The 13,226-nt window shown below is 44.5% G+C and overlaps 1 protein-coding gene and 1 long non-coding RNA gene across 9 annotated transcripts in view; both read right to left on the minus strand.

Moving 5' to 3' along the window:
- The window catches only part of LOC129392728 (uncharacterized), a 12,085-nt gene extending 5,807 nt beyond the window's left edge, over positions 1–6,278 (minus strand). Inside the window, exons 1-4 of one of the 2 annotated variants that reach the window (XR_008619093.1) lie at positions 6,249–6,278; positions 5,498–5,588; positions 5,092–5,256; positions 1,079–1,151 (exon numbers count right to left, since the gene is read on the minus strand). This is a non-coding gene — a long non-coding RNA (uncharacterized lncRNA). The other variant, XR_008619092.1, reaches the window with a different exon arrangement.
- A 2,299-nt stretch (positions 6,279–8,577) lies between these two features.
- The window catches only part of ZKSCAN5 (zinc finger with KRAB and SCAN domains 5), a 27,141-nt gene continuing 22,492 nt past the window's right edge, over positions 8,578–13,226 (minus strand). For all 7 annotated transcript variants that reach the window (XM_055089841.1, XM_055089842.1, XM_028500122.1 and 4 more), the window contains one exon: positions 8,578–10,899. In XM_055089841.1, coding sequence (XP_054945816.1) covers positions 9,773–10,899 — 1,127 coding nt within the window. In that variant the 3' untranslated portion in view covers positions 8,578–9,772. The remainder of the gene's footprint in view (positions 10,900–13,226) is intronic.

Genomic DNA, 13,226 nt, shown 5'->3' on the forward strand with positions numbered 1-13,226 from the left:
CCTCCCCTCCTCCCCCCTCCCTCCCTCAAGAATGCCTTTCTTGGTTTCATACTGAAAAATCACCTGAGGTTGTACAGACGTTTTAAAAATAAAGTAAGGGCTACCCACTAGTACTACTGCGATATTAAGAATTACCAAAGTTTACCCAGAAACTAAAATTAGTGTGCTACTAGGTCCTACTGAGAGTTCGAAGTCAATGTTCAGAGCAGATGCTGTTAGTGCCCCGCCCCCCGCCCCGCCCCCCGCCGGCCTTGCCCCTGCCGTGTGCTTCATCCGACTTGCACTATCTGTGTCTCCTGGGCTGTGGGCTTTTTTGAAAACCAAAAAAGACCGCTGCTCTGGGGGCAGCCCTCAACCACGCTTGATAGGATTTTGACGAATACCAGATCTCCCTCTCCCCTGGGGTGGAACATCTGTGAAGCATGTGCTTCACACTGTTTTCAGAGTCTTTCCGTGGGATGAGGCACATTCACTCTCCATGGGAGCTGCTTTATTAGCTGTCTGCCCTTCTCTGTGTCCCTTCTAACTCCCCTACCAGTATTTCAACACCTCTTCTCCCCACGAGCAAATTGCTGCTGTTAGACCCTCTCAGGTTAATCAGATCCCTTGATTTTATTATTTTCTTGTCCTTACCAGTTCCACGATTTCTTACCCAGCACATGAAAACAAAGTTCTATTGGGAATGAGAAGAAAGCAAGTGGCACCCCGTAAAATAAAGGAAGCTTCAGCTTTGCAGGAGGAAAATAATAAGTGTGAGATTATATACTGGGTTCGGTATCAGTACTTTTGTACCAAGCGGCAGGAACTGGCTGGAAGGAAAGGCTGCCAAACTAACTGTATTTCCCCGAACAAAATTAAGAAGTCGAGGCCTCAGACAAGAGGAAATGAGCCAATGAGAGAGAATTCTTGCTCACAACCACCTTTGGAGTTGGGGACCTGTGAAAGCAGATCCAGGCTTGAGTACACAGTCTGGCTCAGACTACTGAATCTATTTTGTGTAGATGATGTACATGCTTCCAGCTTTCCAGAAAGAGAGCGGGTACAGCTAAGGATCCAGAGGTAATATGGAAATGCCTACCTTCAGCCACATCTGTCCCAAGGAGGAGAAAAGCGCCGCACTCTTCACTATGGCAGCCACTAGCCATGTGAGCCTATTTAAATTAAAATTTTAAAAAGTTAAAAAACTTCCTCAAATCAAAAGCCACATTTCAAGATCAGCACAATTATAGAACATTCCCATCATCCCAGGCTTATTGGACAGCACTGCTGGAGAAACCCTAAGGACTTCTTAGGGAGGAACGAGGGAGCTTGTACTTGGTGCCACTTCCTTCTCTACAACTAAATTAAATGGCCTTCCTTTCCCTTTATAAATGGCCCCTATAAAATGTTTTATTTGATGAAAATATTTTTTTCAGTAGAATTCCTGGGACACAAAGGAGGGGAGTGGTGGGGCTGGTCTGGAAGCCTCGCTGAACTAATTTGCCTTGGGAGAAAGGGGTCCCCGGCTCAAGAGTGCCGGCGTGCAGGGCAGGCTTCCTGCCTTCCGCAGAGGCCAGACGGTCACCAGGCCAGGAGCACAGATCAGCAATGTCATCGTCAGTGTACGGTCATGTTTTGTCAATATTTAGCAGTAGGGCAGGAGCTCCAAACTAGCCCTCCAGGGAAGGTAATGGAGAAGAAACGCTCAAGTTTTGGCTTTTCTTTTTAGCTAATGGGCTGGACCCACTGTCCTCCATGCCTGGCCACACAGGGGAACCATTAGCTCATACTGCAAAGGTCAGAAGAGTCCAGAATACTCCACTGGACTAGAAAAGGTGCACCTTTTTTTGACAAGACCAGTGAAGCTTTTTACACCATATTTAAATCAAGGTGAAAAATAAATAATACAAATGTTATTTCCTTCTTTAGCTAATAATGCTAAACTATAAATTAAAAAACAGACTGTTAAAATTCAAATGACTAAAAATAAGATACGAAAATTGTTCAGTGCTTTCATTTTTCTCCTCTTTTTACACACTTGGATTACAGTTCACTAAAATGTCACATAACATGGTCATATGACTAGTATGCAGCTGACACCTTTGACAACACCTGTGTGGGTCTAGATCTTGTTCAAGTTCACACTCAACTGTAGCTTTTATCAAGGTGGCTTCTCTTTCTGCCAACATTTCTTAGCTGGTAGAAATGAGGAGGGGAAGCATAAAGGAAAATACTACATGAAATTCTATATTTTAGCATAAAAGAGTAATAGAGGACTTCCTGTCAAAACATACATTTTCAGGTAAGTTCTTAGATTTTTTTCAAGTAAACTTATGGTCAGTTATTTGTGTCATTATCATAAATGGATGTTTCCCCCACTTCCATTTCCAAGTGCATATTGCCAATATAAATGACTCAGTAGTGATGCTGTTATTCTGAAATAATTTCCAAATTGCAAAAATAATACAGAGAATCCTTTACACCATCCACCCAGATTTACCAAATTTAACATTTTTCCAAGTCTCGGGAACTAATTTACAGCAGTTTGAATAAACTGGATCTATTTATATACAGAAACATAAATCAATCTTAAAATGGCAAATCAAGTTCCAGCATGACAGAATACAATATGTCTGCATAAAATTTTAAATCCTGCAACACTACATATATTGTTTATGGATACAAGATCTTGTGGTATAAAATGGGGAAAAGAAGGACACAATTTCAGTATAGTTATTCCTTCTGATGAGGGAAAAGGAATGGGAGTCTTTACAGTACATATTATTTCTTAAAATGATATGAGGGATTTCCCTGGTGGTGCAGTGGATAAGACTCCGCACTCCCAATGCAGGGGGTATGGGTTCGATACCTGGTCAGGGAACTAGATCCCACATGCATGCTGCAACTAAGAGTTCACATGCCACAACTAAGGAGCCCGTGTGCTGCAACTAAGGAGCTGGCAAGCCGCAACTAAGAAGCCCATGAGCCACAACTAAGGAGCCCGCCTGCCACAACTAAGACCCAGTGCAACCAAATAAATAAATAAATAAATAAAATTTTTTTAAAGATATGAAGCAAATATGTTAAGAATTGATTGATCTGGTGCATATGTGAATGTTCTTTAAAATCAATCTCTATTCTCCATACTTGTCTGAATGTTAGCAATATTTTACAGTAAACTGGTCCATGTTTATTGTGAAATAATATCATAATTCAAAAGTATCTGAAGATATACGACAGTAAATGATAATAAAAAGAACACCCATGCATCCTCATACTAGGTAAGAAATAGATCATTTTCAGAATCACAAAAGCCTCTTATATTCTGTCCAATCTCCTCTCCCTCCCTCTTCACCAAAGGTTAACAAATATTCTGAGTTTTATGTTAATCATTCCCTTGTACTATGTAGACATACCACCTATCTATTTATGTCTGGATGATGTAGTACTTAGTTCTGCTTTTTCAGAACTTTACATACATGGAGTCATACTCTTTCACTGCACATGTGTTTTGAGAATCATGCATCTTTCTGTGTAGCTGTGGTTCAACCACATTCACTGACAATAAGTATCCCACTGCAGGAATACAGCACAATTTATGAATCTATTCTTTTGTTGATGGGTTTTCAGGATGTTTCCAGTTTGGGGCTTTTATAAAACAGCATGTCAACATGCCTCTTGGTTCCCTGTGAAAAGACCTAGAAATAAGATATATACATGTTCAACTTTAAGAAGTATGGCCAGGGACTTCCCTGGCATACCAGTGGTTAAGACTGCACGCTTCCAGTGCAGGGGGCACAGGTTCGATCCCTGGTTGGGGAACTAAGAGCCCACATGCCATATGGCATGGCCAAAAAAAAAGTATGGCAAACTGTTTTCCCTAATAAATGTAACAACTTACACACTCAACAGCAGATAAGAGTTTCCACTATTCTATATCTTTATCGGTACCTGGTACTGACAGATTTTGAAAGATTTGATAATCCTTTGTGAAATCGTATCCAATTGTGGTTTAATTTGCATTTCTCTTATTACTAATGTAGTTGAGCATCTTTTCATCTTCCTGGGCTGTGCTTCCCATTTTGTTTTGTCTTTTCCTAATACAGTGTAGCTGAATTTATCCATCTTCTACAGTTAGTAATTTTTGAGTCTTGTTGCAGATTGCTACCAGTTTATCAAAAATTTGTTTTTCTCCTTCCTGGACACACAGCTAGACTACACTTTGCAGCTTGTATTGTTAAATGCAGCTAGATGACCGAGTTCTAACCCATGGACTATAGTGAAGATGATATGTGCCACTTCTTGGCCTGGCCCATAAAGCCCCGGCACACGTCCGTGTTCTCTTCTCCCAGTTGACTAGGTTAGAAAATCCCCAAGGAGGCCTCGGGAGCCACGTCTGAAGATGCCGGGGCTGCCGTCAGATTGACTGCTCAGAGGAGAGCCTTCCTGTCAGTCATGTATATCTGCCTTACACTGTTATACGAGTAAAAAGGAAACTTCTAGGGGCTTCCCTGGTGGTCCAGCAGTAAAGAATCCGCCTTCCAACGCAGGGGACGCAGGTTCGAGCCCTGGTTGGGGAACTAAGATCCCACACGCCACGGGGCAACTAAGCACACGCCACAGCAAAAGAGCCCGCGTGCCGCAAACTACACAGCCCATGCGCCCTGGAGACCTTGCGCCACAGCTAGAGAGAAGCCCGCACTACAACGAAAGATCCCACACGCCTCAACGAAGACCCCACATGCCGCAACTAAGACCCGATGCAGCCCCAAAAATAAAATAGATAAATAAAATAAATAAATATTTTAAAAATTCATTAAAAAAAGAAAAACTGCTATTGTGTTTGAGCATCTAGACCTCTGTAGGTCTATTTGTTAGAGCTGTTATCATTAAACCGACTTAATACATGTTTAAGATATTCTTCATTAAATCTGAGATTAGAACAATACCTCCTGCATTTTCTTTTCCAAAAGAACTGAAGAATTTCAACAAAGAACTGGATGGATTATTGGGCTGTAACCAAAAGCTAAGCGATACAGTCTGGCAAGTGGGGCTCGGACAATTAAAAATCGTTAAAATGGGGGGCCGAATTATGATAAGCCCTTTGCTCACCAACAAGAATCCAGCGTGGGTTCTGAAGGGGACAGGATGCCAAGACAGATGTTCTAGTCCAATCATTCAAAGTGGCAATGCAATCTCTGCTCACCAAGATGAATAGCCACGGAGGCCCCCAAGCCACGCTGTGATCATCCAATGATCCTGCATCCACTGTGACACCTGCTGGGGCAATACCGGTTACCGCAGACTGTTCAGAATCCTGCCAGAAGGTAAGCTTGTGAGAAGCAAGGGCTCCCCCGCTCCACCTCGGCTGACTCCACCGCACCTGCCTGGTAGACAGCCCCACCCCGAACCCTCGCTAGGAACCACAGATGCTCGTTACACTGCTGGGGTTACTGGGAGGGCACAGACCCTGCCCCTGCAGTTCCCACCCCAGAGGCCCCAGGAGCTTCCCTTTTACCTCTGTGCCATTGTCCTGGAGACTTTGAAGTTCCAAGCAGGAACTAGGACCTTCCAGAATACAGCTCAGAAATTTTATAAACAAAGATGAGCTAAGACAATAGATTTAAATGACTTTATAACTCCTCTCCCAGTTCCCATCAGGTCTTCTATCGCTTTGTTAACAAAAACCTAGATTTACCATTTTGCAAGGCGCTGTGCTAGGTGCTATGGGAAAATACAGAGAGTGACAAGATAGTTCCCAACTGTTCTGAATTGTGTGCCCCTCGCAAAATCCATGCACTGGAAGCCCTAACCCCCAGTGTGACTGTATTTGGAGACAGAGCACTTAAGGAGGTGATTAAGGTTAAATAAGGTCATGAGGGTGGGGTCCTCAAGGATAGGAATGGTGTCTTTATAAGAAGAGGAAAGAGACACCAGGAGTGCACAGGCACAGAGGAAAGGCCACAGTGAGAAGTCAGCCTTAGGCAAGCCCAGGAGAGGGCTCAGAGAAACCCACCCTGTGGACACCTCAGAAAACGCTAGTGTCTTGGTTTTGTCTCCAATTCCTTGCCTAACCGATCTCATCTTTTAGGTTAAGTCAAGGCACAAAACTGGGCTGGGAGTGGGTGAGGGAAACGCGGGAGAGGGGCATCTCCCCACATGCTGCCGGGGGTAGTAACTACGCATCTCTTGTCCCCTACGCTACCCGCAGCCGGGAACTCCGAGTCGCGGGGATGGGGTGGGGGGTGGGGGGGGAGGAAACAAACAACCTGCAGACGATACAACAACCTGTAGCACAAATAGAACGAGTTCCGGAAAGCTTACCGGAAGCCCGTCACGGTTCCGCCCCCCCCCGGAACTCCACCCCTATTGGTGTTCTCTAGGAATCCAGGAGGTCTCGCTGTCTCGGTGGTTCCTCTGTAAATCTAGGGACTGTAACCTCCTCAGTTGAGGAAAAAGACCAAGATTTAGCGGCACGTCCTCACTAATGGGAAAGAAGTAAGGAATTGATGGGGAATCTAGCCTCCTGGGTGGAAGGTGCAGGTCACAAGTTTTGAGAACTAGCACATGGGTGTCTCTTTCTAATTGTTCCTTCTGCAGGGAAAGGACTCCAAGCTGAGGACATTGACCTGGTCGCACTCAGATGGCTCTGAAACTTTTGTGAAAACAACAACAACAAATTGATAGAATCAATCACAGGCTTCCTCCCAGCCCCAATACCGTAGCAAACATTTCTGTAGAATTCAACCAACGTGCTCCGGGCACGCATTTACCGATGTGATTGGAATGCAGATTCTACTGTCCTGTTCCTTTTCTGCCTTTAGTCCTTTACAATATTTTAATGTTAAAAAACGATAACAAAACAGCGTCTTGAGCAAACAGATTTTGCTCTAACTTGCCGCAAAATTGAGGAAACAAAATACATGACCCTAACGTTTTGTTTCCCTTTCCTTTCAGAGGTTTAGAAGGTAAGGTGATGATGGATGTGATGACTGAAAGGCAGAAAAGAACTTCACGGTCGAATGTTCAAATCATAAAACTCTTCTTTTTTCTGCAACCAGGAGATGTTAAGACCCCAGATCAGCATAGTTTTCAGCTAAGAAGTTTCTGGCAATCAGAGCTGTTTTTAAATGGAAGAGGTGCCCTGGGAAGCAACGAGCTCCCCATCAGTGGAAGGATTTCATGCAGAAACTGGATAATCAGATGACAGGAAATGTTTTCTCCAGCTCAACGAAGTAATTATGCACTTGGTGCCTGCACATACCTACAATTGAATGGCGATTCCTCCATTGGGTGGGAGGCATGGTCGAACCCTTTACAATTCTAAGATTCTATTACTGTATGATTTTATCGTATCTTGGATCAAAACTGTCTTTCACACAAACTGACAAGAACAGCGTTTCATCACTTTGTAATGTTTGATATTTAATCATCTAAGACATAGTAGAGTTTGGTGCTTAAGAGCTTAGCTTTTGGAGACAAAGTGAACTTGGTTCAAATGCTCGTTCTGCCACTTATTGGCTGTGTGACCTCGGGCAAGTGAATTAACTATTCTGAACCTCAAGTTTTTCCCAACTGTAAAATGAGGGAGCTAAAAAGTGAAACCACCTCATAATGTGAGGATTAAGTGAGGTGATCCACATAAAACACTAAGCATGATGTTTAGAACACAGTAAATGCTCGACAGACATTAACACCAGGCTTTACTGAAGTTGTCATTCTCATTCAAGTTCTAGATCACCTTTAAATCTTAATCACCTTTAACTCTGTAATTCTGTTTGCAGGCAACAAGAGTCTCCTTGAGGGCTACCAACGAGGCCCTCTAACACTCACAGGTCGCATTAAGTTGGTGGATATTTGTCCTGAGTGTGTTATTTTCTCTCTTCAACAAGCAGTCAGTGGCTTTCAGCAAGAGCCACTCGATTCCATAATCCTTACATTATTTTCATTTTGTTCCCCAAACCTTACCCAAGTCAGTGCATCCCCTTCTACCTGAATTCCATCCCAGTTCACCAAAGTGAGTGTCTCCCAACTGAATGGCCGCCACACACCCGAAACGACCAGTGCCCTGCCCACCGTCAGTGACGCGGTCCTCGTTGCCTCACGGTGAGTGGCCAGCTCCACAGTCCATTCTTACAGGACCACTCACGGTGCCACACATCAGATCACCTTCCCTAAAGTGGAGCCTGAGACAAGCATTCAGAGCCATGTGATTTGCTGAGGGCGTGGAGGGGATGGGGCGACGGTACAGGAGCATGGATGTAGTCTAATAAAGTCTAGCCTCAGCCTGACCCACAATGGGTGGGTCTGAAGCATAAACTGCACCGATTTCCCACCTTGAGGCACGTGAATCAGCCCTCTGCACCCCCGTATCAATCCGTCATTGGCTGGGGGGGTGGGGAGGACAGCTAACTCCTGGATGGGGCAGCTCTGATCACCTGAGGGCAGTTCTCTCAGAGTCTCCGGAGAACAGGGTGAGCTGTGAGCACCTGGCAGACAAAACTCAGAGCAGCTGAGGGATGGGTATGGCAGCCTGGTAAAGGGGATCTGGACCAGGTACCAGTGTACAGCACACAAAATCGACAGGTATTTATTGGGTGTTTATTTGTAAGCCAGGCAGTCAGTAGAAGCAGGACTTCGCTGGCGCCCAGAAGCGCCTCTCCCTCTCTAGCAAACAGGCTCAAGTTTACCCTCTTTTTCATGTCATCATCCTTCCCCCACAACCCCTGCCCAGACCTCCCCACAGGCAGGGCTCACCAGACCAGGACCTCCCTGCATCTACTAATGTTTACTTTCAAATCCAGCTGCAACTCAAGTTGAAACTCCTTCTCTATGCCATTATCCTATGGGGGAGATCTATCTCCTGGGCAACTGGGAGTTGGTACATCTACTGCTTGGACAATTCTTGATTCAACTTGGTCCAATTCCTTCCATGGCTATAGCTGCCCTCATTCTTGTGGGTAATAGAGTAACCAGTCCACAGTCTGGCCCGTCTTCTCTTCTCTATTCCCCTAAGGTCCCACTCCCCTCTCCCCAGGCTGTGACTGACCAACACAGTTTCTCCTGAATTTACAAACTTAACTTCTCTTTCTACTAGCTAACCATGATGCCAGGAGAGTCAAGACAAAACAAAAAGGTAGAGTGTGTTTCATGGAGAAGTTGTAGGTTGAATAAGGCAGCGAGAACACATACCATCCAGCCTCTGAACCTCAATTTTGCCAAAACAGAAATACCTTTAAGTCAATTTCTTTTGAAAAGGTTTAATACTCAAGATGAGAACGTCGCCTGGAACATTCCAGTGGCTGGCATCACCACGTCTAGAAAAGGTTCATGGCTGAGGTACCAAAACCAAGATCATGCTGAAGGGCTCTTTCTTTCACTGTGCTCTTCCCTGAATAGATAAGCTGTCAAACAAGGCAGAAACTACAAATGAAGCTTATTCCTACTGCATTTGTGAGACTCTTCCCACTGTCAATGTTCTGAGAGTCGCAGGAAGAGTGAGTGCCATCTGAAGGCTTCCCTTCGTCCACTGTATCCTTAGCTTCTCTCCTGTCTAGACTCTCAAGCTTGAAGATGCAAACGAACGCATTTCTCAGTGGAAAAGCAGCTATCTATCTGCTGTGGATGCCCCAGTGTCCTAAGTTCTAACTGAAGGATCTCAACAGATCCGTAGGTTTGATGGTTAAGTTGGAGGAGATGCTTGAAGTTGTTATTACATTCGTTACAGGAGTAGGGTTTGTCTTCAGGAAGGCTTCTCTAAAATGGCGTAAGAGCTGTTCTACAATAGAAACCTCTAGACAGTTAAGGTATTTATGGGATCTGTCCTCTCGTGACTTCTCAGATGTTTAAAGAGGCTACAACTCCAACTGAAACTCATTCCGCATTCTTTACACCGAAAGGGTCTCTCACCAGTATGGATCCTCTGATGTTGATTAAGATGTGCCTTCAGAGCAAAGCCTCTGCCGCATTCGTTACATCGATGGGCTTTCAGGTTGGAACAGCTTTTTGGATGTTGTTTTGTGTGGGAACACTGGCCAACGCTTTCTCTACACATATCCCGTGTATAGGTTTTCTCTGCGGTGTGAGTTCTGTAATGCTGAATGAGCTCGGAGCTGTAACGAAAGGCTTTGCCACACACATCACACTTATAAGGCTGCTCTTGCAACTCAACCTTCTTGTCCTCAATCACCGTTAAGTTCCAGCTGTATGCTTCCCCGCAGATGCTATTTTGTTCATTTTTCTGGCCCATGTGGAGCACCTGGTGCTCAGCGAGGCTAACATACTGAAAAAAGATTTCTCCACATTCATGACACTGATGGGACCTCTCTCTCGAGTGGAGCCTCAGATGCCCAGCAAGGTGTGAGCGCCTCCCAAAGCCTTTCCCGCACTCATTACACTTAAAGGGCCTCTCCCCACTGTGCACACTCTGGTGCTGAACAAGGTGGGACCTCACTCTAAATGCTTTCCCACACAAGGGACAGGTGTAGGGCTTCTCCCCAGTGTGGACCCGCTGATGCTGAGTCAGGTGCACACGCTGATTGTAGCTTTTCCCACACTCGTCACACCTAAATGGCTTCTCCCCGGTGTGTATTCGCTGATGCTGGATAAGATGTGCGCTCTGAATAAAGCTTTTCCCACATTCGTTACATTTATGCGGTCTCTCTCCGGCGGAGGACTTTTTGTGGACGTACGTGACTTCGCTGAAATTCATCCTCTTTGAAGAGGGTTGTCCGAGTATCTCTTTCATGGGAATTCCCTGCTTTCTATCCAATTTGCCCTGGTGTTCATGGCCTTCTCCAAAATCCTGAACCTGAGAAACATTTCTTGGGATTAGTCCTGTTGGCTCCAGGTCTGCTTCTGAAAATTCTGGAATTTTCTTCTTAACATTCAATTTTGTATTCTTACTTCTTTTATCATTGCCTGAAAAGATAAAGAGGAAACACAAATGTTACCGGTTCTTTTACAGAAGAAAAACTATCAGGCAAAAGAGGATAATCAAATGAAACTACGATGTAATAGGAGTAACAAAGGCGGGGTGATGGGTGCGTGGACGTGCCTGATGCCAACAGAAATGAAAAGAACCTTTCGGTGTCTGTCCGGTGAAAAGAACAAAATGAAGAGAAAGCTTACTTGGGAGGGTGGTGAGAACGACTGAGGCTAGGCTTTCACAGGGGAAAGCCAGACACTTTTATTACATAGGAAAGAGAGAAGGGAATTCTGAAATGGGAGAGGAGGTAGGAAATGTGGAAGGGATCATTACCTCAACATGAGTCAGGGAGACGGAATGAGACAGAACAAAGATACACAAGTGGGGAGTTCCCTGGCAGTCCAGCGGTTAGGACTCCGTGCCTTCACTGCCGTGGGCCCAGGTTCAATCCCCTGTTTGGGGAGCTAAGATCCTGCAAGCTGCGTGGCAGCAGCCAAAAAACAACTTTTTAATAAAAAATAAATTTAAAAAATGAAGACACACAAGTGAACCGTGAGAACTGATGAAAACTAGAAGAAAGGAGTATGAAGAGGATACGGAGCTGGAAGAATACCCGACTAGGAGCCGGGAAAAGAGAGAAATGAGCCAGTAGAAAACACTGTCAATACGATGGGTGACACATCAACCTCTGCTCTATGCCCTTAGCCAACACCCCAGCTTCCTTTTCCCTCTCAGGGCACCCGACACTTCTTTGGGAATGCTCCTCCCATCAGACCGTCAGCTCCACGAGGGCACGAACAGTGTCTGTTCTGCTTACTGCTGAATCCCAAGCACCTAGCACTGGAGGCGCTCAATAAATACAGCTGGATGAGCACACAAAGTATCCCCCCTTCGATCAAAAAAATGGGGGAAGTACTAACTAGGAAACTAGGCCGAAGAAAAATTACAGGGAAGATAGAAAAGATATTATTTTAAAGCAGTTGCTTCCCAGGTTCGGAGTGCTATTGGATGCATTTCCCCCAAGAGGCAGTCACCAAGGAGAATGGGATCGAACTGGCTGAGGAGACGGCTGAGCTCAACCCAGACCTTAAAGACACCATGAGCTTCATAAGCTTCTATTCCACGTTGGAACAGGTGACAGCAGCTGTTAATGTGAACGACAAGTAGCTGGGCTTGGGGACACCAAAGGCATAATTTAAAAATAAACACTTTGGCCAGTCTTCGAGTTTTCTGAAGAATATTAATAAAAGCCTTTAAGTTCACAGCACAGTTTACAGTGATCTCATCCTTACAACGACAAGTAGCTGGGCTTGGGGACACCAAAGGCAAAATTTAAAAATAAACACTGGCCAGTCTTCGAGTTTTCTGAAGAATATTAATAAAAGCCTTTAAGTTCACAGCACAGTTTACAGTGATCTCATCCTTACAGAAGTCATGTGAGCAGATAAAAAAATAAGTACAAGCAGGAAAATTACTCAGCCTGATTCATAACTAAATTACTGAAAATGAATACAGCAAAGAATTCTCTTCTGCTTACACAATTTGCTAAAAAAAAAAAAAAACTTTGATAGCCCTGGAAGAAATTTAGTACAACTGATACTCTCATATGTGGTATAATTGTTTTAAAAAGCAATTTGGCCATATGTATCAAGAACCATAAAAATGTCCTTGACTTTTCATCCACTAGTCCCACTTCTGGGCATCTATTATAAGGAAATATTCTCAAGTTTAGAACAAGGCATAAGCACAGTTATCAGGACAAAAGAGAGAAAAAATTAGAATTTCAGCTGGGGAACAGTTGAGTAGACCATGATGCTTCTACACAATGCCAGGTTGTCAAAAATAACAAACAGGAGGGCCAAGCAACACTGGAAAATGTGTGTGTCTAATATTTGGTTGTACCCTATATAAAAAAGGCTTATGAAAAAAAATGGAAGCACACTAAGTAATAACAGTTCTACTAGTTAGGATGGTGGGATTATGGGTGATTTTTTTCCCCTCCCACTTTCTTTCCCCCAAACTTCCTGTACAGTTGACCCTTGAACAACACGGGTTTGAACTGCAAAGGTCCGCTCATATGCAGAAATTTTTCAATAAATATGTCCTACAGTCCTACACAACCCACAGGTGGTTGAACCCGAGGATGTGGAACAGCAATACGGAAGGCTGAATGTAAAGTTACATGTGGATTTTGGACTGCGAGGGGGTCAGCACCCCTAACCCCTCCGCTCTTCAAGGGTCAACCATACTTTTATTACTTTATCTTTTTTTTTTTTTGGGGGGGGGGGGGGCGGGTACGCGGGCCTCCCACTGTTGTGGC

The sequence above is a fragment of the Physeter macrocephalus genome, chromosome 14 (genome assembly GCF_002837175.3).
Source record: "Physeter macrocephalus isolate SW-GA chromosome 14, ASM283717v5, whole genome shotgun sequence".
NCBI classification, from domain to species: domain Eukaryota; kingdom Metazoa; phylum Chordata; class Mammalia; order Artiodactyla; family Physeteridae; genus Physeter; species Physeter macrocephalus.